This window comes from Peromyscus maniculatus, chromosome 8 (assembly GCF_049852395.1).
Source record: "Peromyscus maniculatus bairdii isolate BWxNUB_F1_BW_parent chromosome 8, HU_Pman_BW_mat_3.1, whole genome shotgun sequence".
Taxonomy (NCBI): Eukaryota; Metazoa; Chordata; class Mammalia; order Rodentia; family Cricetidae; genus Peromyscus; species Peromyscus maniculatus.
The window spans coordinates 58,782,358-58,805,208 of NC_134859.1; the positions used below are offsets into that span (position 1 = coordinate 58,782,358).

Genomic DNA, 22,851 nt, shown 5'->3' on the forward strand with positions numbered 1-22,851 from the left:
GAAATAAAAAATAAAGGACAAGTGGAGAGATGGAGAGTGGGTATGAGTCAGTTATGAGGTGCAGAGTTCTAATCCCAGCACACAGGTAATAAACTGGGATTTCTGTGTGTACACCTGAATTCCACCTCCAAGGTAGGCCCAAGACAGATCCTCCCAGCCTGCTGCCTTCAGCCTGTCAGAAAAAGTATAAGCCCCGAGGTTCAGGGAGAGACACTGCCTCAGAGGAATAGACAGAGTAAGAGGGGGACACCCAACAGCCTCTTCTCATTCCATGCATGCACACAGGCATGTGCACCTGCACATATGTGCATGCACTCAAAACGGCACATACAAATAAATAACAAAAATAAAAAATCCTCAGGTGCTAATGAGGATATGGAGAAAGAGGAATTCTGTTTTGTTTTAATTTTTGAGACAGAGCCTCACTATGTAGACCAGTTGGCTGTGAACTCACAGAGGCTGCCTTTGCCTCCCAAATTCTGGGATTATATTTGCTGATAGGAATGTAAACTTGTACAGCCATTATGAAAAATCAGTGTGGAGATTTCTCAAAGTCAATTAAAGTAAAGCTGCTGTGTGGCACAGCTCGTTTATACGGGTGAAGGCCTCTAAGTTGGCACACAGAGGTGTTTGCGTATGTTTGTGGTTGCGCTGTCCTAATAGCCAGAAAGTGGCATTTCATCAACAGATGACACTGCTGTCCCTCGGCTGTGGTTTTGTTGTTTAACAGAACGTGCTGTGTGAATGTTGATGGTGCTGCAGCTGCAGCTCTCGCCCCGTTCTGGGCAGTGTTTAGGGTAAGTGTCCTTCGGAGCGATGTAGAGTGTTGAGCTTGCTGGCTGGTAGAGAGGAAAGTTTTACTCATCACTGGGTAGGAAACCCTTAGAGCAGGGCGCTGTGGAGAACAGATGCGCTGTCCCAAGCACACACAGCACTTGGCTCTGGGTTTGTGCTCACTGGGGAAAGTTTCTACCACATAGGGAATTGTTCTCTCCCACTCCGTTTAGTATCTGAAGTGTTTATTTTGGAAACAGATTCGCTTGTTACTAAAAAAACAATTAAGTTCCTTTCCTCTCTGGGAGCTGAATTCTTCTGTTTCATGAAAAACATCTCTGGTGAGTTATTAAATATTTGGGTGATTGCTTAGTTACAGGAATTGCCAAGACAGTTTTGATGTGTGTTCTAAAGTGATTTAATCTTTCATTCTGAATGTGTGAAATGTCTGAAAGCATGTGGATTCCAGTGTGGATATAGCAGACTTTTAGAGGGGTGTGGCCCGAGCAGAGCACTGACTTGGGCTTGAGTCCCGGCTCACGTGTTGCATTGACAGTCACTTGTCCACACTTGTGTTGACTTTTCTTGTCTATAAAATGGGAAGGGATCTTTCTGCTTCACCAGGCTGTTAGCACAGTGAGACAGGATGGGGATGCACCCCAATGACTGCCAGTTAACCAGTAGAGTAAACACAGTGGCCTTTATCTTGTCTGGGCATTAGAGTACCATAGATAGCCAGACCCTGTAGGAATTGTTTTCTTTTCACTGAGGTCCCACTGAAACACTGGGTCTCCTAGAACTCTACATGGTAGAGCCTGGGCTCAGACCTGCAGTAGTCCTCCTGCCTCTGCCTCCTGTGTTCTGGGTTTTAGGTATGTGCCACCCTCTCTGAGGGATTGTTTGACTTTGCCTCCTCCTTCAACTGACTGTTACTTGGTTAGCATTACCCAATGACTGAGTGCTGCCTTTAAGTTTGGCTACTGACCTTGCTTCTGATTTATTATGAGTGATGGGGGTTTGTTAATAGATGAATGAAGTCTAGGTTTACTTGGAGATGCATATTAGAATCCACAAAACATTAGTGGTCACCTTACTAAGGAAATGCATCTGTCAGTCGGAAGAATTTGGTGGTGACAGGATCTGTGAGGCCATTGGAGACCCACATAGGGCATTGTTACCATCTCTTCCGATTAGCCTGACCTAAGCAAGATGATGTGTCCTTTCATAACAATTCTAGTTTTCTACCACTTAAAAACCTGCAATGGCTAGATGGTGGTGGCGCACGCCTTTAATCCCAGCACTCAGGAGGCAGAGGCAAGCAGATCTCTGTGAGTTCGAGGCCAGCCTGATTTAAAGAGCAAGAGCCAGGACAGGCACAAAGCTACACAGAGAAACCCTGTCTCTGGAGAAAAAAAAAAAAAAAACTACCCTGCAATAACCTGGACTCTCCTGACCAATTATTTGTAGTAAATTTTAAAACAAGGACTATTAACTATGGTTTGTATTATCTTAATGATGAAGGTTACTCGCTATTCCCTGAATAAAACTGTCATAAAACTGAAAGAAAAGTTGTGTGTATTGTTTAACATTGGTTAGGAATTTTTGGTTTTTCAAGACAAGGGTTTCTCTGTGTAGCTTTGACACCTTTCCTGGAACTCACTCTGTAGCCCAGGCTGGCCTTGAACTCAGAGATCTGCCTGCCTCTGCCTCCCGAGTGCTGGGATTAAAGGTGTGTGCCACCGCCGCCACTGCCCAGCTGGTTAAGAATATTTTTATGTGGAAAAATGATGACAATAATGCCTCGTGTAGCTGGCATTGTTGGTGACTGAGGAAAGCAAGTGGCTGGAAGTCTTCAGCAAGAGATACTGTTTCTCTGGTGCTAAGGCTCGAACTGAGGCCTTTAAGCATGCTGAGCAGTGGCTGAGTTCGAACCCCATCCTTGCCCTGTTAGATGGAATGTGTAGAGGGCTGTTTCCTTGTTGGTAAGAACCTTACTAGGACCTAGCTTTCAGTTCCCTTCTTTGTCTTGTTCTCTGCATGTTTTTTTCTTCTTGTTTATTTACCTTCTGGACTGTCTTCCCTTAATTCAGCTTCTAATAATTCCTAAAGAGTGCTTTTTTTGTCTAAAGTACATATAAATGAATGATTATAAATTATGAATTGATTTTTGGGTCTAACCTTTAAGTAAATTTGACTTAAAGTCAGTAAATCCTTTAAAAAGACTTAAGTCATAAAAATGTTGGCCTGGAATGGTGGTTCTTGCCTGAAATCTCAGCAGTTGGGAGGCTGGACAGGAGAGTGCTGCCAATTAGAAGCCTGCCTGGCCACAGAGAAAGACCGTTGTGTTAAAGAAAATTAGGATAGGAGATGGTTTCTATTACACTTTCTGTCAGAATGTAACCATCTGTAGGTTTTCCTGTGTCTGTGTCCTCATCACTCTCTTCAGAAGGAGACCTAGGATTCTGGTAGAGAGTCAGTTATCTGAAATCAGAATTGATTGCAGTTAGAGCCTGTCTGTTAAAGTAAAGCCCTCAAGTTCATCTGTTTTCTTCCCCAATATTTTCCTAAGGCCAATTTTTAAAGACGTTGGTGGATGAGTACTAGGTAGAAGCTAATTGGTGCCACCTGGAGGTCACTGAGAAAAATAACTGCTTCCAGGCTGGAGAGATGGCTCAGAGGTTAAGAGCACTAGCTGTTCTTTCAATGGTCCTGAGTTCAATTCCCAACTACATGGTAGCTCACAGCCATCTGTAATGAGATCTGGTGCCCTCTTTTGGCTTGCAGGCATACATGCAGGCAGAACACTGTATACATAATAAATAAATAAATAAATATTAAAGAAAAGAAAAGAAAAAATATTCAAAAGTCTCTCAAAAATAAAATTAAAAAAAAAAAAAACAAACTGCTTCCACCCCACAGAGACAGAGAGACGGAGTGTGTGTGTGTGTGTGTGTGTGTGTGTGTGTGTGTGTGTGTGTGTGCGCGCGCGCGCGCGCGCGCGCGCGCGCGCGCGGGCCCACGTCTGTTACTGTTAGACAGCAAAAGCATCTTGAAGGAAGGGACCAGGGCAGATCATCATGGGGAATCAAAAGGTGGACAGAAGAGCCTTTTGAAATAAAGTGTAACTCTGTGGACTGTCATGGATTTCCACCTCCAGCTATCCAAGAGATTGCCTCAGACACCCCCAGATGTCCTTCTCCTGTGTCTGCAGTTATCACTTGCTTCCTTCAGAGGAAGTATTGGCCACAGTAACTGGGTGTTGTCATGTCAGTGTGTGTTCTGTTCTTTCTTTCAAGGAGATCTCTTTGCTTCTACATTCCTCATTAAGAACGGGGCCCTTGTCAATGCTGCCACATTGGGGGCCCAGGAGACCCCGTTACACCTTGTAGCGTTGTATAGTTCAAAGAAATACTCAGCAGATGTGATGTCTGAGATGGCGCAGATTGCAGAGGCCCTCCTACAGGCTGGCGCCAACCCCAACATGCAGGACAGCAAGGGCAGGTGAGTACGCTGTCCAGAAGAGGGTTGTCATGGTGGCACAGTAGTGGACATTCTTAAATCTGATGTCTACTGAAGCTGCAAACATTTATCTGGCATGCAATTAAGTGTCATGACTAAGACTAGAAGCATTTGGGGAAAACATTTGCAGCCTGGCCAAATAAGGTCTGAATTTCTAAGCAATTTATATCATTTTCCTGTTGAACGCAACCAGAGTGATCATCTAGTCAGTGTTTACAAGGACTTTCTTTAGCATTTTTTAGGGTCTCTTGAATAGTTTGAAGAGGAACTACTACCTCAAGGCAACCTGTTTTATCTTTCTGAGATCTAATAGTTAGAAAATTCCTGATTTTAAACCCAATTCTGCCTTATAACTATCTTAACTTTTGATGACTTGTTATCTCTAGGGCGTGTTACCCTTGTTGCTCAGCCCTTCCTCTATTTGATAGTGTCTCTGGGTTATGTTTAGTGTTTTACATTCTTACAAGTTTTTAGTTTTATTTATTTGTTATTTTATGTGGATGGGTGTTTTGGCTGCATGTGTATCAGTGCTCCACATGCATGCAGTGCCTGTAGACAGAGAGGTGTGTAGGATTCCCTGGAACTTCAGTAAACGGATATTTGTGAGACATCATGTGGGTGCTAAGACTCAAATCTAGGTCCTCTAGAAGAGCAAGTAGTGCTCTTAACCACTGAACCATCTCCAGCCGAGTTTCTGTTGTTCTCGTGTCTTCTCAGAAGGAGTTAGTTTAGGATTCCTTGTGGTTTAGAATTGTGGACAGGGTTGCCTGTCTTGAGGCAGAAGGGTAGGAGGCTCTGAAGTGCAGTTGAGCCCCTTCCCTCAGCAGCCTCGGGCAGGGCCATAAGCACCACACGCCATCAGCTCAGTTCAGTGTTTGAAACCCACCCAGGATGTCAGATTTTTGAGGCTAGTTGTCAGGAGAGGGTCTATGCAGTGGGTCATGTGCAGAGATAAGATGGCCCAGGAACTCGGTGTTGCTACTAATCAATCACTCATTCTGTCAAGCAGTTACATCCTTCCTCCCTCGTGCTGATTCTTTGGGTTTTTTTCCCCTCCAATTGCAGTAAACTTGGGCAGTCTGTCCATCTGAGGTAGAGGCCAGGCTCGGGCCCTGTGCTCCAGTGGCAGCCCTCTCTCAAGGCACTTGAGTACTAAATAAACATGGTGAAGAACAGGTTCACTTGGACCAGTTCTGTCTTGTCGCTGCTGTGTGCTCCTGTGCTAGTAGAAGATGACAGCGAAGAACAGTTTCTTCTCAGAGCGGTGGGGGATGGGTGAGAGAAAGTGTGACAGAAGCTGCTGTTTAACACACTCCTGCAGGAAGGGGTTAGAAATGGAGGCGAGCTGTGGGCCATAAAGCAAATCCATTTTCATGTTTTGATTCTTGGCTATGGTTTTGGAAAACAGAGTAATGGAATTGGTTGTAGATGGTGATTCTACCAAGGATTCTCGTTCTTGTCTGCTGTGAGTGTCTGGCTTGGTCTGTCTTGCATTGACACTTGTTCTAATTCATTTTATTCTGTCTTACCCTCAGGACTCCCTTACACTTGTCCATCATGGCCAGGAATGAATATGTGTTCAACCAGCTGCTGCAGTGTAAACAGTACGTAGGGCGGCCTGGAGAATGAAAAGCGGTTTTGAGGGTGGGATTGTGAGTGAAAAATCTTTCCTTATTAAAATTTTTTAAAACACTATTGTTCATCTGTTTGTTTGGCACGAGGTCTGATTATGTAGTCTAGGCAGGCCTGGAATTCAAAGTCCTGCTTTAGTCCCCCAGTACTGGGATTACTGGCTATCACACCTAGCCTGAAGTTTTCTCTTAAGGGGCTTTGCAGTTATAAACCTTAAGTAAAATAAAAATTTGTCCTTTAGAAAGTACAGGGAGAGAGTGAGCTGTTGGCAGCAAAGAGAGGCTTGATATTGTACTGTCATTCACACGGCCTCTTTATTTCAGGTTAGACTTAGAGCTGAAGGATCACGAGGGCAGTACTGCGCTCTGGCTTGCCGTCCAGTACATCACCGTGTCTTCTGACCAGTCCGTCAACCCCTTTGAAGACCTTCCTGTGCTGAACGGAACGTCCTTTGATGAGAACAGCTTCGCAGCCAGGCTCATCCAACGCGGCAGCAACACTGATGCTCCAGATGCAGTGACGGGTAAACCATGGGCCCAGGGACTGAGTTCCTTGTGGTTTGATGGCAGGGCTGGGAATGCAATGCTGGCCTCAGACTTGCTAGCTCAGGCTAGCCTTGAACGTGTTGTCTTCCTGCCTTAGCCTGAGTACTGGGATTACTAGCATGTGCTACCATGCCAGCTTGTAAATGTTTTTAATAATACAGAAATGGAATGGCTTACTATTATGAGAATTATTTGTTTTACATTTAATTTTAAGCTCTGTAAAATCCCATTGTGGTTTGTTTGTTTGTTTGTTTGTTTTAATCTCGTGTTCCAAATAATTTAACCAGACATTAGTTTAAGTCTTGTAAGCTAAAACATACCTGGTAAATTAAGGCAACGATTCTTAGACTTTGTAGACTCAAAATTTCTTTTGCCCTTGTAGGATTTACATTCAGTGAGTTTTTCTTTGGATGATTATACCTTTAGTATTTACTAGAGTCAGAAAATCAAAATGAGAATTTTTTTTTTGTTTTTGTTTTGAGACAGAGTCTTGTTAAGTATATGTAGGCCAACCTGGACCTGAACTGGAGATTCTCCTGCTTCAGCCTCCCAAGTACTGAGATTACAGACACAATCTACAACACCCAACCTCTAAAACCAAGAAACTTTCGTTTTTAATTTGATTTTTAGGTTTATCTTCTTTTATGTGTATGAGTGTTTGCCTGCGTGTATCTTTGCCACATGCTTGTTTGGTGCCCTTGGAGGTTAGAAGAAGTCATCAGATCTCCGGAAATGGGAATCAGAGATGGTTGTGAGCTGCTGTGTAGATGCTGGGAACCTGGATCCTCTGGAAGAACAGCAAGTGCTTCTAACTACTAAGCATCTCTCCAGATCCCAAACTGAGAAACTTTGAAGAGCTGTATTAATCAGTTTATAGTATAGAGAATATATTCATTATGAAAATAACTTGTAAAACACGTTAGTGAGAAGAGCAGGTAGTTTCTCGTATCTGCGGTTGTGTTCGGTCTTTTCAGATGTGCTGTTCTGGTTAAAGTGACTAAAGAATGCACATCCTTTGAGACTTGTGGAAAGGGGAGGCACATTTTGAGTATCATAGGAAAGTCACACCAGTTTTGCTTTGAATGGATTGTTTTTCTGTGCATGGTTCTAGAACATTATGCCTTAGTCATTGGCGAGTGTTGGTTCCCTGTGTTGTAGATGATCCGTGTTTCATATTTCAGAACTTCACTCACTGATTACTGTTCATCTCATCAGAAGTCTTTCACTGTAAAGAAATATCAAACTTGGGGTTGCAAAGTTTTCCAAAATTCAAATTTTCATATTAAAGTTTATTTTTTATCATTAGGTTAAAAATATCAATTTTTTTTAAAATTGTTTTTCTTGAAGAGACAGGCTCATTTTCAAGAGAATGTCTACTAAGTTTTCAAGTTTGGATAACAGTTGTGTAATGGGAATCATTCTGAGTAAAAACCCTGGCCCATGACCCTGTGCTGAAATTGTTCAGCATGCACCTTAATGCACGTGTGCTTTCTCCAGACAGCATGCTTTGCCGTGGAGTAGCAGCTTTGCCTTACTTCTTCTCATGTAGCACACAGGCCCTTGTAGGCTCATGAGCACAACACGCTCAGTGTTGAGAGTTAGTAAAATTAGGTGGGGTTTTATTTATTTATTTATTTATTTATTCATTTATTTATTTATTTATTCATTTATTTATTTTTGGTGTTGTTTTGTTTGGTTTAGTTTTTTTGGTTTTTTGAGACAGGGTTTCTCTGTGTAGTTTTGGTGCCTGTCCTGGATCTCTCTCTGTAGCCCAGGCTGGCCTCGAACTCACAGAGATCTGCCTGCCTCTGCCTCCCAAGTGCTGGGATTAAAGGCGTCCATCACTGCCCAGCTAGGAGTTTTGTTTTGTTTTGTTTTTTGTACCAAAAGTATAGGTTTGTTGACTGTGAAAATGAGGGCACAAAGTGCACTCCACAGGAGTGATCCAGCACCTTGGCACTGCTGGGATCTGTTAGGCATTTGAATCCCCCTGACACTGATTTGGCAACATCAGCACAGTGTAGGGAAAAGTAAAGATTCTGTAAAAATGGTTCTGACCTGTTGATGCCCTGCAAGACTCCAGAAACCTACAGGAATCCATAGGCCACACTTGGGATGTCCCTGTTTTCATATATTTCACTGAACTGGCTAAAGAAAAAATGGTAGTGTTTTGTTTGTATTCTTTGTATGTTTTGCTTTTTGTTGTTGTTGTTAAGACAGGGTCTCTTAGCCCTGGCTAGCATGTGCTACCATTCCCAGATCAGCATGGGAATATTTTAAGGACAAGGATTCCATATATAAGTATCGAGTACTCACAGAAAGCATGAGTTGGGGGCTTCTGAGATGGGTTAGTGGGTAAAGGTGCTTGCCATCAAGCCTGATGATCTGGGTTTGATCCCCAGAGCCCACAGGGTAGGAGAGAACAGTCCCCCACTTGTCCTCTGACCTCCAGACCTGTTTAATGCATTGTCTTATTGACCCTTAACACACACACACACATAGAATAAATGGATGTCAAGCATGGGTAGAAGCCATTAACAAAGACAGTTGATTCCTAGCTCCTTTAAAAAAGATGAATAGTAAGCAATACTTTTGTTAAAGTGATAATAACTTTTAATAAAGGTAAAAGGGCTGGGGGTATAGCTCAGAACCACATGCCTGTGACCTTGAATTTAGTTGTAACCCATGATACTAAAAAGAAAGAAAGAAAGAAGGGTCAGAAAAAAATCACCACTCTAGCTCTGGATGGTTGTCCATGTTTGTAATCCAAGCACAGGCTAGGATCACTGCAAGTTCAAGGCCAGCCTGATTTACACAGTGACTCCCAGTCAGCTAGGACATAACAAGAAAAAAAAAAAAACAGAAGAAAAAGAAATTCCACAGTAGTTAACAAAAGCTAAGTTTTACTGCACTGTTTTAGACTAAACACCTGGAAATGCCATCGTAACTACATAATAATCTATAAATTGTATTGGTTATTTACTTTAATTTTTGTTGATTTCTGACTTTAATTACATTATATAAGAGTGTGGCATGAAAAAGACTGGTTCTTTGGTATTTAGGACTTGAATTTTGTTGTATTATCATTTTCTCTGAAATTTCCCACCTGCTACCTCCATATCATTGAGCTTGCACCCAGGAACTTGCATAAGCTGGCAAAAGTATTACTGAGCTGCATTTTCAGCATTAGAACATGTTCTTTTTAAAATGTGATATATTGTTTAAAATAACAAGCATTTATTCATGGGAATGCAGCATTTTCTTTGTTATTAACTCAAAGTTGTCCATTAACACTGTTCAAATCTTCATGTACTCTAATCAGCTTTGGATTGCTCTGTCTTTCATCTCCTTGAACCTCTTTCCCATCCTCCCTCCTTCCATTAATGATAGGAATCAAACCCAGGGCCTTATGCAACTAATAAGTATGCTGCCAGTGAGCTATACCCCGTGCCCCTCCCCCACCATTGATTAGTCTCAAATTTTTCTTACTGTTGAGACAGTATTTTATACTATAAACTTTGAGTTTTAGCCTAGATTTTTTGGTTTTGAGGCAGGTTCTAATTTAGCCCAAACTGCTCTCAGATTTGATGTGTAGGTGAAGATGACCTCGAACTCCTAAATCTTTCCCTCATTTTTAGATTTATTTATTTTGTTTAGTCTCAGCTCTCTGAGTAGAACTTACTGCCTTTAGCTTTTGTTACCTACTATGAGGATTTCTTTTCTTGCTATGTTGTACCAGCTGACAGAGCCACCTCACAGAGCTATAGGAACCAAACCTAGGTCCTCTTCAAGTGTATTCAGTGCTCTGAACTGCTAAGCCATCTCTCCAGCTCCCTCTTTATTTTACCTTCCAATCTCCAAGCAGAGATTCTGGGCATGTATTATACCCAACAGAAGTTGAGATCAGAATGACTATAACTATAGATGAAGTCACTTTCTGTGAAGGGAAAGAAAAAAAATGATATAAAGACCAAGTAGTGTTTTGTCCATTTCCTTTTCTTTCTTTTTCTTTTTTTTTTTTTTTTTTGGTTTTTTCGAGACAGGGTTTCTCTGTGTAGCTTTGCGCCTTTCCTGGAGCTCACTTGGTAGCCCAGGCTGGCCTTGAACTCACAGCGATCCGCCTGGCTCTGCCTCCCGAGTGCTGGGATTAAAGGCGTGTGCCACCACCGCCCGGCTCTTTTCTTTCTTTTTAATTGAGGGTGAATGTTCGTTGGTGTATGTGTGTGCGTGTGTGTTGTGTATAAAACTGAGCATGTGGAAGTCAAGTGACAACTTTTGGTATGTGGTTCTCAAGGCAGAGTCTCTTTCTGTGTATTCCAGACTAGCGAGCCCTAGGGTTTCCATTCCTAGCTTCTCCTGCCATCTCACTGTAGAAATGCTGGCATTACAGATGCATCCGACTACTATTTACATTGTTCTTAATCCCAGTACTCAGGAGGCAAAGGCCATCGGATCTCTGTGAGTTCATGTCATTCTGGTCTGTAGCAAGTTCTGAGTCATCCAGGACTACAATAGTAAGGCCCCATCTTAGAAAACTAGAAAAAACGAAACACAGCTCTGGAAATGGAGTGTATGTTGTCAGGCAGTGTAGCAAGCATTTTGAGACTGAGCCTTCTCCATGGCACTGCTTTGTCCTGTTTCTCTTATTTTTATTTTTCACTCTTAATATTCATTTTATTCAGATTTTCAAGCACCACAGCTTCAGAATGTGAGGCTTTTAAAAAAAGATTTATTTTTAGTTTTAATTATGAATATCCTGTATTGTTTGTATATGGTTATGTGCAAAAGTATGCAGGTGCCTGCTGAGGCCAGAAAAACATCAGGTCCTGTGGAGTTGGAGTTACAGTAGTTGTGAGCCACCAGACTAAAATCAGGTTCTCTGAAAGAGCAATACATGCTTTTAACCACTGAGCCATCTCTCTAGTGCCCAGAACATGAGACTTTATGTTGTGTTTGGAAATGGAGTTGGAAACACTGTTCTGGAGCCAAAAACCATTTGGAGAAGATTTTATTTTCCTAAGTGTTTTATTCAGAAAATAGTTACAGTGCTAAGCAAAAAAATATTCCTGAGCCAACAAGCTTGTAAGGCTCTAGGGATAGAACTGAAGCATTTGATGGGCATTTTCTAGTAGAGCCACAGTGATGAGGCCAGGACATTGCTACTTGCACAGATCATCCGCAGAACATTTGAAAGCATCTCTAGACCTTTTTTTGTTTGTTTGTTTGTTTTGGTTTTTCAAGACAGGGTTTCTCTGTATAGCCCTAACTGTCCTAGAACTCACTATGTAGACCAGGCTGGCCTTGAACTCACAGAGATCTGCCTGTTTCTGCCTCCTGAGTGCTGGGATTAAAGGCGTGCGCTGCCACTGCCGGCTGTTTTTGCTTTTTTGTTTGTTTTAAACTTAAGGTTTATTTGATGTGTTGTGGATGTTTTGCCTGTATGTATGTCTGTGTACCGTGTGCATGCCTGGTGCCCATGGAGGCCAGAAGAGAATTGGATCCCCTGGAACTGGGGCTATAGCCAATTGTGAGCTGCTGTGTTGGTGTTATGAATTGAACCTGAGGCCTCTTGAAGGATCTAGTACTGGAAAAGCAGCCAGTGCTCTTAACCACTGAGCAATATCCCTAGTCCCTAGACATTTTTGATTGTCATAGGTTCAGAGCTCCTGGCATCTGGTGGGTAGGATCCAGGAATATTCAAATGCTATACAACTTACAGAGCAGGCCCTATGGCAAAAGGATTATCTCAAGAAATGTGATCAGCACTGCTGTGTGGGAGAAACTTTGCCCCTACCCAAGCTCTACAAGGAAGTACAATGAGCTGCCAGCAAGGGTGATGTCTGGTGTGGGCTGGCCAGTAGGTGGTGAGGTGGGGCAGGGTGTTGTGCAGGGTGGAACTTAATTTCATGTCCATGTAAAAGGAAGTAAGAATATGGCTTCTTTCTTGTAGGAAATTGTCTACTACAGCGAGCAGCCGGGGCAGGAAATGAGGCTGCAGCTCTTTTCCTGGCTACCAGCGGTGCCCATGCCAACCACAGGAACAAATGGGTAAGTTGGCAAGGGCAGCTGGGGGAATGGCTGTGGTCTGTGTAAGAAGTGGCAATGCTGGGTATGCAGGCAAAATGATCTCTTTTTCTTCTTCTTCTTCACTTCTGTGAATGTACATTCATATGACCAGTGTAAAAGGGACTCTTGTGCATCTCAAAGATTGTCGGTCAGTAACCATTGTCTAGAGTTTCCTTGTATAGCCATGTCCTGAACTAGATCTTGTAGACTTTGTAATGGAGTAGAAATTAGCAAACAGGAATGTAAACAAGTGCTGTAATAGCGTCTTGAGTCTTTTGGTTTGGGGACAGTTTGATGTGATTTTGGTTTGGGGACAGTTTGATGTGACCCAGGGTGGACTTATCTTATGGTCCCGTCTTAGCCTCTCCAGTGCTGAGCTCACAGGCATGTGCTGACCTGTATTCTTCGGGTCTCCCATGTGGCTGCTGCTTCATTCTGTCTCTAGGCAACAACACTGACCAGATCATGGTCTTCCCTCACTTGCACTTTTACCTTTAGGTTTCAGTTACCTGTGGTCAGTCATGGTCTGACAATATTAAATGGAAAACTGAGAAATAGCCCATAATCTTAGGTTGCCCACCAGAATAACATGATGAGATCTTACCCAGTCCTAGTTTGTGGCTCACCCTCCGTCCAGCGTGTGCCTGGTGCATATGCTTCCTGCCTGCCCGTCCTTAGCAGTTCTCTCCTAAGAGGGCCTGACTCAGTGCCAGTGCTTATCTTCACTGTCACAGTGCCTGTATCTTGTCATTACCTTCACACATCATAGACCGCGTGTCCTCACAGGAAGGGGGAGTATAGAACAGAAGACATTTGGAAAGGCCACATTCACATGACTTTATTTAGAGTATATTTTTGTAATTGTTTTATCTTATTGTTGCTAACCCCCTTTCTGTGCCTAAATAATAAACTAAATGTTATCATAAGTACTTCATTAGGAAAAAATAGACATAGGGCTTGGTATTCCTATGGTTTCAGGCATCTCTGGAGTGTCAAAGATTCTCTTTCCTGTAATCAGGGCAGTCACTGTTAGGTGAGCAGTAGATCTTTGGGGTTGGATAGTCCTGAGTTTACCAGCTTTCTCACCTCCCGCCTTAGTCTTAGACAATGTCCTTGACTTTCTGAGCCTCAGCATCAACAGCTATAAAATGGAGTTCATCTTGATGTCATAGGGAATGTGTAAGATGAAAAGAAATAGGGAGGGACTGGAGAGACAACAACTCTGATTAATAGTGCCGCCTGCTCTTCCGGAGGACTTGAGCTTGGTCTCCAGCACTCACTGGCCAGGCTCACAACTACCTGTGACTCCAACTCTAGGGGCATCTAACACCTGGCCTCTGCAGACACCTGCACTCAATTGCATACACCCACACACAAGTGTGCACAATTAAATATAAAATCTATTTAAAAAAGGAATGCTGGGCCGGGCGGTGGTGGCGCATGCCTTTAATCCCAGCACTCGGGAGGCAGAGCCAGGCGGATCTCTGTGAGTTCGAGGCCAGCTTGGTCTACAGAGCAAGATCCAGGAAAGGTGCAGAGCTACACAGAGAAACCCTGTCTCGAAAAACCAAAAAAAAAAAAAAAAAGGGAATGCCAGGCAGCGATAGCACAAGCCTTTAATTCCAGCACTTGAGAGGCAGAGCCAGGTAGATCTCTGTGAGTTTGAGGCCAGCCTGGGCTACAGAGCGAGAGCCAGGACAGGCACCAAAAGTGCACAGCGATACCCTGTCTCGGGGAAGAAAAAAAAAAGGAATGAGGTATTTAGATGTGTATTAACATACTATCTGGAACTAAATGCTAGTTTTTTATGAAGTTCTTCTCCCAGGAAGGTGCTTTTTGCCTTTGGCGTTCCTATTTTCAGAAAGAGAGGGTGTGCTTATCTTTTTTGTTTGTTGAGACAAGTTCCTCTGTTTGTTTGTTTGTTTGTTTGTTTAAGACTGGGTTTCTCTGTTTAGCCTGGCTGTCTTGGAACTGGCTTTGTAGACCAGGCTGGCCTCAACTCAGAGATTCATCTGACTGTGGGGGGATTAAAGGCATGCACCACCACCACCGCCCATTGGGTGTGCTTATCTTTAAGGTCACTTTTATTACTTGTGCTTGGAGCTTTAAGAATATCATCCCTGTGGTTCTTATAGTGGACTTAGAAACAGCTTGTATTTTAGGATTGATGGAGCACATTTTTAATCCCAGCACTTTGGAGGCAGAGGCAGGTGCATCTCTGTGAGTCGAGGCCAGCCTGGTCTACAGAGCTCTAGGACAGGCTCCAAAGCTACACAGAGAAACCCTGTCTTGAAAACCAAAAAACAAAGTAAAGGATCTTGGGATGGGATGGCTCAGTGGTTAAGAGCACTGGCTGCTCTTCCAGAGGACCCAGGTTCAATTCCCAGCACCCATATGGCAGCTCAGAACTCCATTCCCAGGGGACCCGATACCCTGTTCTGGTCTCTCTGAGCTCTGTGCACCAGAGATATACCAGAATATATGGGAGTCTAGGGGTGAGGGCAATGCCATCTTTCTGCCCATGAAATCTACCCATGTATATGCACATGTGGCCAAAGATTTTTTAAAATGATTTTTAATCATGTGTATGTTTTGTATCTTGCGTGGGTATATGCATATGTGTATAGATGCCCAAGGAAGTTAGCAGTGTTGGTTCCCCTGGATCTAGAATTACAAGAAGTTGTAAGTTGCCTGACGTATGCCAGGATTAAACTCTGGTTCTTTGGAAGAGCTATCCATGCTCTAAACCACTAAGCCTTCTTTCCAGCCCTGCATTACTAGTAAGACAGGCACTCCATCTCCTAACTTTCAACAGTCCTCCCAGGAGCCCACAGTATATGGCAGCTCTTGAATGCAGCTCATGGCAAAGCCTTAGGAAGCCTAAGACGGAAAGGCACAGTGAACCTGACACGAGAGCAAGTGAAAGCAACATTGACAGGCCTGGGCGCCCACTTAGGAGTTTGGCCTTTATCTCGTCCAAGGCTGATCCGTAGAAGGAAAGGTTTGGGGTGGAAGAGTGGTGCGATCATTAAAGACTCCGAAGAGCTACCTGGGTTGGCTAGCATAGTGAGTATTCCAGTGAGTCGAGGCTGGAGCCAGGCTGGAGTGGCCTGGATAATCAGTGACCCGTCCTGACCTCGCACATGCAAGTCGACAGGTTTCAAAGGAGTAATACCAACAGGTTTATACCTTCTTAGGACTCTCAGGAAGAAGGCAAGAGAATTTTAAAGTGTTTTTGATAGACCCATGAATAAAAGGGAGCTGACCAAGAGGAACAACTGGTATGGGGGAATAAATTCCATTGCAGCCATAATCTTTACAGCCTTGGAGGTGAAGAGATAGGCTGAAGACCTGGTTGTAGGCCCTGGAGAAAGTCGCGGGAGTAGAGGGATGTGGTTTAGTTGATAGAGTGCTTGCCTAGTATACATGAATCCTTAGGTTTGATTCTCAGCACTTCATACACCATATGTGGTTGTGCATACCTGAAATATTAGCACTCAGAAGTTGAAGACAGGAGGATCAGGATTTCAGAGTCTTCCTCTGCTACATAATGAATTTGAAGTCAGTCTGGGATGCACAACACCATGTCTCAAAAACAAACAAAAAAAAAGAAAAGAAAAACCTAGGAATAGACAAGGCCACTGATGAGCATGTGTAGGGAGAGGGGCTGGGCAGGAGGGTAGGCAGTAAAAGCACCCGGTCCATCCTTTCGATGGTTCCACTTCTTTGGGTAAAACACATTCAGTCATGTGTTTACATATATCCTAAATATACACATACACAGAAATGAATAGGTACGTGTGTGTTTTCTTGTAATGTTCAGTCACAGAAGGAAAACATGAAATTCATATTAGCTCCTTTAGAGGAAGAGAATTGTGTGCTAGAGGTCAGGAGGGAGGCAAGACCTAAAGTGTTCTCGTATCTTTTGAGTACCAAGTCTGGTATCTGTAACACCATTAAATGTCTGTAGTGGTGGTCCTCCCTTGGAGCCCGCCCACTCTCAGGAGTTCTCTCTCACCTGTTCCTTCTTGAACCATGTTGGTTCTAAAGAAAATGCCTTTAGTTTCTAAAGTTAGGGAAGGAAGTCTTGATCAGAGTTCAAAATGAGGTTGATGTGAGTAAATTAAAGCAACAAGTGCTAGTCAAGGAGCTGGCCCTGCTTCCCTCTGGCCATGGGGCCGTTGTTTTCTACTGTTGAATTTGGTGATACCTGGTAGTTGTCGGCTATTGTTGTTTTATAGAGAAACAGATTCTTTGCATAATTAGGAAAAACTGTGAGAACAAAGTAAAAGGATAACTAAGGTGGTCCTGGGAGAAAAAAGACAGAAAGATGCTTGGGAAGACACTAAACAAACTGAAAGTTGATGGTGCTGAGGGAGTGGAGTCAGCCTCATGAGGTCATCTGGTGACAGGAGAAACCCAGGGCTGGGGCTGGCAGTGTGGCCTGAGTTTTGGTACTTGCACTTTCCGTATCCCTTTGTGACAGGAACTTCCAACTCCCTTTCATGGTGATTTGGGTTTTTGTTTTATTCAGGGAGAAACTCCTTTGCATACAGCTTGTCGGCATGGGCTGGCCAACCTCACAGCAGAGCTCCTGCAGCAAGGTGCCAATCCAAACCTGCAGACTGAGGAGGCTCTGCCTGTGCCTAAAGAGACTCCGGTCCTAATGGGTTCTGCAGATGGCATCTACCTGCAGACACCGTTGCACATGGCAATTGCCTATAACCATCCAGATGTGGTATCTGTCATTCTGGAGCAAAAAGGTAGGTGGTTGAGCAGATGCCCATTGTTGTGAGCTGTGGAAAGTAGTGGTTCGGGCAGCTGATTTCAAAGGCTGCTGTTTCCCTTCATGAGTCTTATACAGCTGTTTCTGTAGTTCTCACAATGCAGTCTCTGCAGTGGAGTCTGTTTTCATTGTCTGGGGAATGTGGAAGTTTTAAGAAAATTAATTTACCTTTAAAATTTTGCTCCCTTTGAAAAGCAATTAATTCTGGCCAGCCAATTAGTTTATAACTGAGTCTTATCCTCTTGAATGTCTTAAATGTAATCTGAGGAGCCAGGTGTGGTGGCTCATGTTTATAATCCCAGCAGTCAGGAATCAGACAGGAAGATCGACAGAAATTTGAGGCCAATCAGGGCTACCAGTGAGACCCTGTTTTCCTCCTCACCTCTACCTTGATCAAAAAGAAAGAGAAAGAGAGAGAGAGAGAGAGAGAGAGAGAGAGAGAGAGAGAGAGAGAGAGAGAGAGAGAGAAAGTGAGAAAGTGATTCTGTTATCCACAGGATGGTGAAGTCAAGTCAAGTTTCTTTTCCTTTTAAAAATATTTAGCCAATGCTCTTCATGCCACCAACAACTTACAAATTATTCCGGACTTCAGCCTCAAGGATTCCAGAGACCAAACTGTGCTAGGCCTAGCGTTATGGACTGGTAAGTTTTGTCAAAGGCTGTTAATTCTCAGATAGGAGATGAGTAGGTGGGTAGACTAGAGGAAGGCAGGAGGAAGTGGCGGGTAGACTGGAGGGGGCAGGAGGAAGTGGCGGGTAGACTGGAGGAAGGTAGGAGGAAATGGTGGGTAGACTAGAGGGGGCAGGAGGAAGTGGCGGGTAGACTAGAGGAGGGCAGGAGGAAGTGGTGGGTAGACTAGAGGAGGGCAGGAGGAAGTGGTGGGTAGACTAGAGGAGGGCAGGAGGAAGTGGCGGGTAGACTGGAGGAAGGTAGGAGGAAATGGTGGGTAGACTAGAGGGGGCAGGAGGAAGTGGCGGGTAGACTGGAGGGGGCAGGAGGAAATGGTGTGTAGACTGGAGGGGGCAGGAGGAAGTGGCGGGTAGACTAGAGGGGGCAGGAGGAAGTGGCGGGTAGACTAGAGGGGGCAGGAGGAAGTGGCAGGACTAATGATTTTGTTGTAAAATAACTTTTTGCCTGTTATGTTCACTGAAAACTTGCTGCCTTTGAGAAACTTGTCTGTCTGTTATCAGGGCCGTGGGAAAAGCCACGTGTGAGTGACTTGGGCATGTTTATTTCCCAGGCATGCACACAATCGCTGCCCAGCTTCTGGGCTCTGGAGCATCTATCAATGACACCATGTCAGATGGGCAGACTTTGCTGCACATGGCCATACGGAGGCAGGACAGTAAGAGTGCACTCTTCCTCCTGGAGCACCAAGCCGATATAAACGTCAGGTGGGAGGAAGTAGCATGCTCTCTTAACTCCAGGTCATTTGTAATTGAGATGCTTCAAAATCAGAGCCTGGCTTTTAGATTGAATTTTTTTTTTTTTTAATTCCTTGTGGCTCTCAGAATGTGTAAATGGAGTTAGGCCTGGGTGGTGCATACCTATAATTCCAACTGCTTAGGAGACAAGGCAAGAGGCTAGTTTAAGGCCTACTTGAGCAAGTTAGAAAGACTGTCTCAAAATGAAAAATTTAAGAAGGGCTAGGAAGTAAGCATGTGGCGCACACCTTTAATCCCAGAACTGGAGAGTACAAAGCAGGCAGATCTTCGTGACTTCAGGGCTAGCCTGGTCTCCACAGTGAGACCCTGCCCCTAAAACAAAACATAAAGGAGTAGAGTGCAGCGCTCCGGTAGGGAGCTCGCCTAATGTACTTGACTCTATCCAGGATCTCCAAACAGCCTGTGTATCCTAGGCCTCCAGCTCTCTGTAGCTGAGGATGACCTTCAATTTCTGATCCTCCTCCCACCTCTCCCAAGTGCCAGGATTGCAGGCCTGTGTGCTGGGAACCAAGGCCAGGGCTTCATGAATGCTGGACAAACATTCCTAAAGCCAAGCTCTATCTCCAGCCCTATTTGTTTGCTTTTTGACTACAATAGCGAGAAGCAGCTGGATTTTTTTTAAAGGTGGGAAAGACAGATACAGCTATTTTAGAGTGAATGTAAGAGGTCCAGTGGCATCTAGGCTTTGGAAAACCTGGATGGTGCTGTTTTCTTGGCTGCTTTTACAAGCATTGGTTTTGATTGTGATGGTTATGTCTTGCTAGGACTCAGGATGGGGAGACTGCCCTTCAGCTGGCTATCAAAAATCAGCTTCCACTAGTAGTTGATGCCATATGTACTCGAGGAGCTGACATGTCTGTGCCAGATGAAAAAGGGAACCCACCACTGTGGCTTGCCTTGGCAAGTAATCTGGAAGACATCGCTTCCACTCTGGTGAGTCATGCATAACAGAGCCTGTGCTCACAGATGAGAGTATGTTGTGTCGAAGCTGGATTTGATGCCTGCCGTCATAGGAGCAAGAGGTCAGCCAAGTAACAAGCAGGTCAAGGACAAACAGTGGAAAATCACATGAACAAGTCCAAGATTATAGGTCTGGAGAGATGATTTAAGAGTATTTGTTCTCACAGAGGATCCAGATTTGACTTCCAGCACCCATATGATAGTTCACAATTGTAACTCCAATTCAGGGAATATGATGCCCTCTTCTGACATCAGCAGGCACCAGGCATGCATGTGGTACACAATCATACATGTGAGGAAAAAAACCACTCATATGCATAAAAATAAAACAAGTCTAACGAGGTCTGAGGCTCAGCCGGGCATGGTTGTGTTCACTTTCTCAGCACTGGGTAGGTAAGGCTGTGGCATGTCTGAGAGTACAAGGTCAGCCTAGGCTACAAAGCAAGTTCCAGACTATGCAGTGAGACCTGTCTGGAGTGGGAAGGAGGGTAGTACTTGGTGCTGGCCAGTACTTCTCTCTGGGCTGTCTTAAGAGACAACCACAAAGGAGAGCTAGAGTGGAAGGATTGCCTCGGGCATCTCCTGGTGGGGGCTGATTTAATGCTGTGACCATCAGCATATTACTAAATCCCCACATCTCAGGTTTGTCTGTATGTTGACAAGACAGATCTAAGAAGTGAGGTAAGCCTGGAGTCTGAGGGCCTGCATAATGACATGGAGGTATGTTGTACTTGAGGATTTTATCAACTGTTTTTGAGGGATTACCTATTAATTACAGGTGTGTGTTGCTAGGGGACTTTGGAGTACACAAACAGACACTGTCCTTAATAGAACACAGCTGTAGAGTACTAATGTGTACTTCTGAAAAAATGCTCCTAGGATGCAGTTTAAGATTTTGCACAGAGCAGCTTATATTTATTTTAATTTTTTAATGTGTATGATGTTTTGCCTGCCTATATGTCTGTGCACCGTGTGCATGCCTGGTGCTCATGGAGGCCAGAAAAGGGTATCAGATCCCTGGAACTGGAATTACAGATGGTTGTAAGCCACTGTGTGGAGATTGGAAATCAAACCTGTATCCTCTAGAAGAGCATCCAAGTGCTCCTAACCAGTGAGCCAGCTCCCAAGGAGCAGATTTTGGTGTTTATAAGACTAATGAATGGTTATGATTGATAAAATCATCAGTTACTTGTTGACTATGTCTTATCTGAAAAGTAATATGCATATTGCTCAGAGTTGAAATTAATGTTTTTACTTTTGCTCGACAGTGTGAGAAAACTGTGTTTCTCTGCAGGTCAGACATGGTTGTGATGCCACATGCTGGGGCCCAGGACCCAGTGGGTGTCTTCAGACACTTCTGCACAGAGCCATTGATGAAAACAATGAGTCCACTGCCTGCTTTCTTATTCGAAGGTCTGAGAAGCCAAAGTATCTCCCTTACTCTGCTTACTGCCAACCGCCTCTTCCTCATTTTAAGTCATGTGCATGTAGTTGGCCCTAACTTTCATAATTAAGATTATCAAGGGGCAACTGTTCTGTCAAGTCAGCTAAGAATCAAGCTAGCTGCGGAGGAGGGAGGGGCTCACATGCCTGAACCAAAACCATCTTCTGCTTTGTTGATTGCATTGACCCCTTTTAGCTTCAGACCAGTTCCTACTGTGAAGTCAGGAGGCCAGCTTGGAGGAGACCATATGGGCTCATCTGGGCCCCACCACAACACATGAACCATAAAAGCTTGTAGCCCGCTGGGCAGCAGTGGCACATGCCTTTAATCCCAGCACTCAGGAGGCAGAGGCAGGTGGATCTCTGTGAGTTCGAGGCCAGCCTGGTCTACAAAGTGAGATCCAGGGCAGGCACCAAAACTACATGAAGAAACCCTGTCTCAAAAAAACAAAACAAACAAACAAACAAACAAAAAGGCAAGGTTAATTTGGGAAACTTTGCAAATAGTGTTCCTCAGCATTTAAATAAGTGCATATCCTTAGGAAGTCTGCAACAGTTCTGATTCCCAGGTTGCCCCTAAGACCAGTTGCAAGAGAGGCTATGGCAGTGGCACCCAGGCTCTCGAACTTGATGCTAAGGACCAGAGCTAGCGGAATGTGGCAGCGATGGCTTTGTTGTTAGAGCGGGTAAAGCTGCTGCTCTCTAGCACATGCTGCTAGGCAAAGTGGATGGTGACTTTCTGTTTCCCTATTTTAGTGGCTGTGATGTGAATAGTCCCAGACAACCAGGTACTGATGGAGAAGGAGAAGAGGAGGCAAGAGATGGGCAGACCCCCCTGCATTTGGCAGCCTCATGGGGGCTGGAAGAGACAGTTCAGTGTCTTTTGGAATTCGGTGCCAATGTCAATGCACAGGTATATAGTTTTTCTTTTCTGGGGAGGTAAACTTAAAGGAATCTTCTCTTGTGACAAGGGACCTTGTACATTCTCCAATTCTAGACTTCTGTTTACCAATTGGGCTTTATTATGACAGATAGTGACCTTGAGTCATGTAGGCTGTCTGGTAATTGAATTGGTTTCAGGTTAATTCTCTGTGCCTTGCTTTTCAGCATAAAGAAGGTTGTTTGATCTGTTGTACCTTCTTCTTACTTCCCTTAGAGATTTCCACACAAAATCGGGTTAGTCTCACACTGAGGACTAAGGACTGTATTTAGGACTGTGTCCCATTAATTAGCTCACTGATGCTCTTCATCGTTCAGACCTGTGGAGGGAGTATCTTTGTGAGCTTCTGTCTGTCTGTCTGTCTGTCTGTCAAGACAAGAGAACAACCTTGGGTGTTTTTATTCACGCACTGTCCAACTAATAGATTTTTTTTAAGATTATTTACTTTTATGTGTATGAGTGTTTTGCCTGCATGTATGTAAAAGTGTACTATGTGTGTGCCTGGTGCCAGAAGAGACCAGAAAAGGGCACTACGCCCCCTGAAACTGGAGTTACAGGCAGTTGTAAGCCTTCATATAGGTACTGGAAGCTGGGGTCCTCTGAAAGAGCAGGAGCAGCCAGTGTTCTTAAATGCTGAGCCATCTCCCCAGCCCTAGCATTCACCTTATTTTAAGACAGGGTCTCCAGTTGGTCTAAGACTGGACAGCTAGGCTGGCTGGCCAGTAAGCCGCAGAATCGACC

General features: G+C 44.1%; 1 protein-coding gene across 3 annotated transcripts in view; it reads left to right on the top strand.

Annotated features, from left to right (window-relative positions):
* The window catches only part of Ankfy1 (ankyrin repeat and FYVE domain containing 1), a 68,421-nt gene that overhangs the window by 32,010 nt on the left and 13,560 nt on the right, over positions 1–22,851 (top strand). For all 3 annotated transcript variants that reach the window (XM_076542849.1, XM_076542850.1, XM_076542851.1), the window contains exons 8-17: positions 4,071–4,275; positions 5,829–5,897; positions 6,249–6,448; positions 12,421–12,518; positions 17,071–17,299; positions 17,866–17,964; positions 18,563–18,716; positions 19,532–19,700; positions 21,022–21,140; positions 21,927–22,083. In XM_076542849.1, coding sequence (XP_076398964.1) covers positions 4,071–4,275; positions 5,829–5,897; positions 6,249–6,448; positions 12,421–12,518; positions 17,071–17,299; positions 17,866–17,964; positions 18,563–18,716; positions 19,532–19,700; positions 21,022–21,140; positions 21,927–22,083 — 1,499 coding nt within the window. The remainder of the gene's footprint in view (positions 1–4,070; positions 4,276–5,828; positions 5,898–6,248; positions 6,449–12,420; positions 12,519–17,070; positions 17,300–17,865; positions 17,965–18,562; positions 18,717–19,531; positions 19,701–21,021; positions 21,141–21,926; positions 22,084–22,851) is intronic.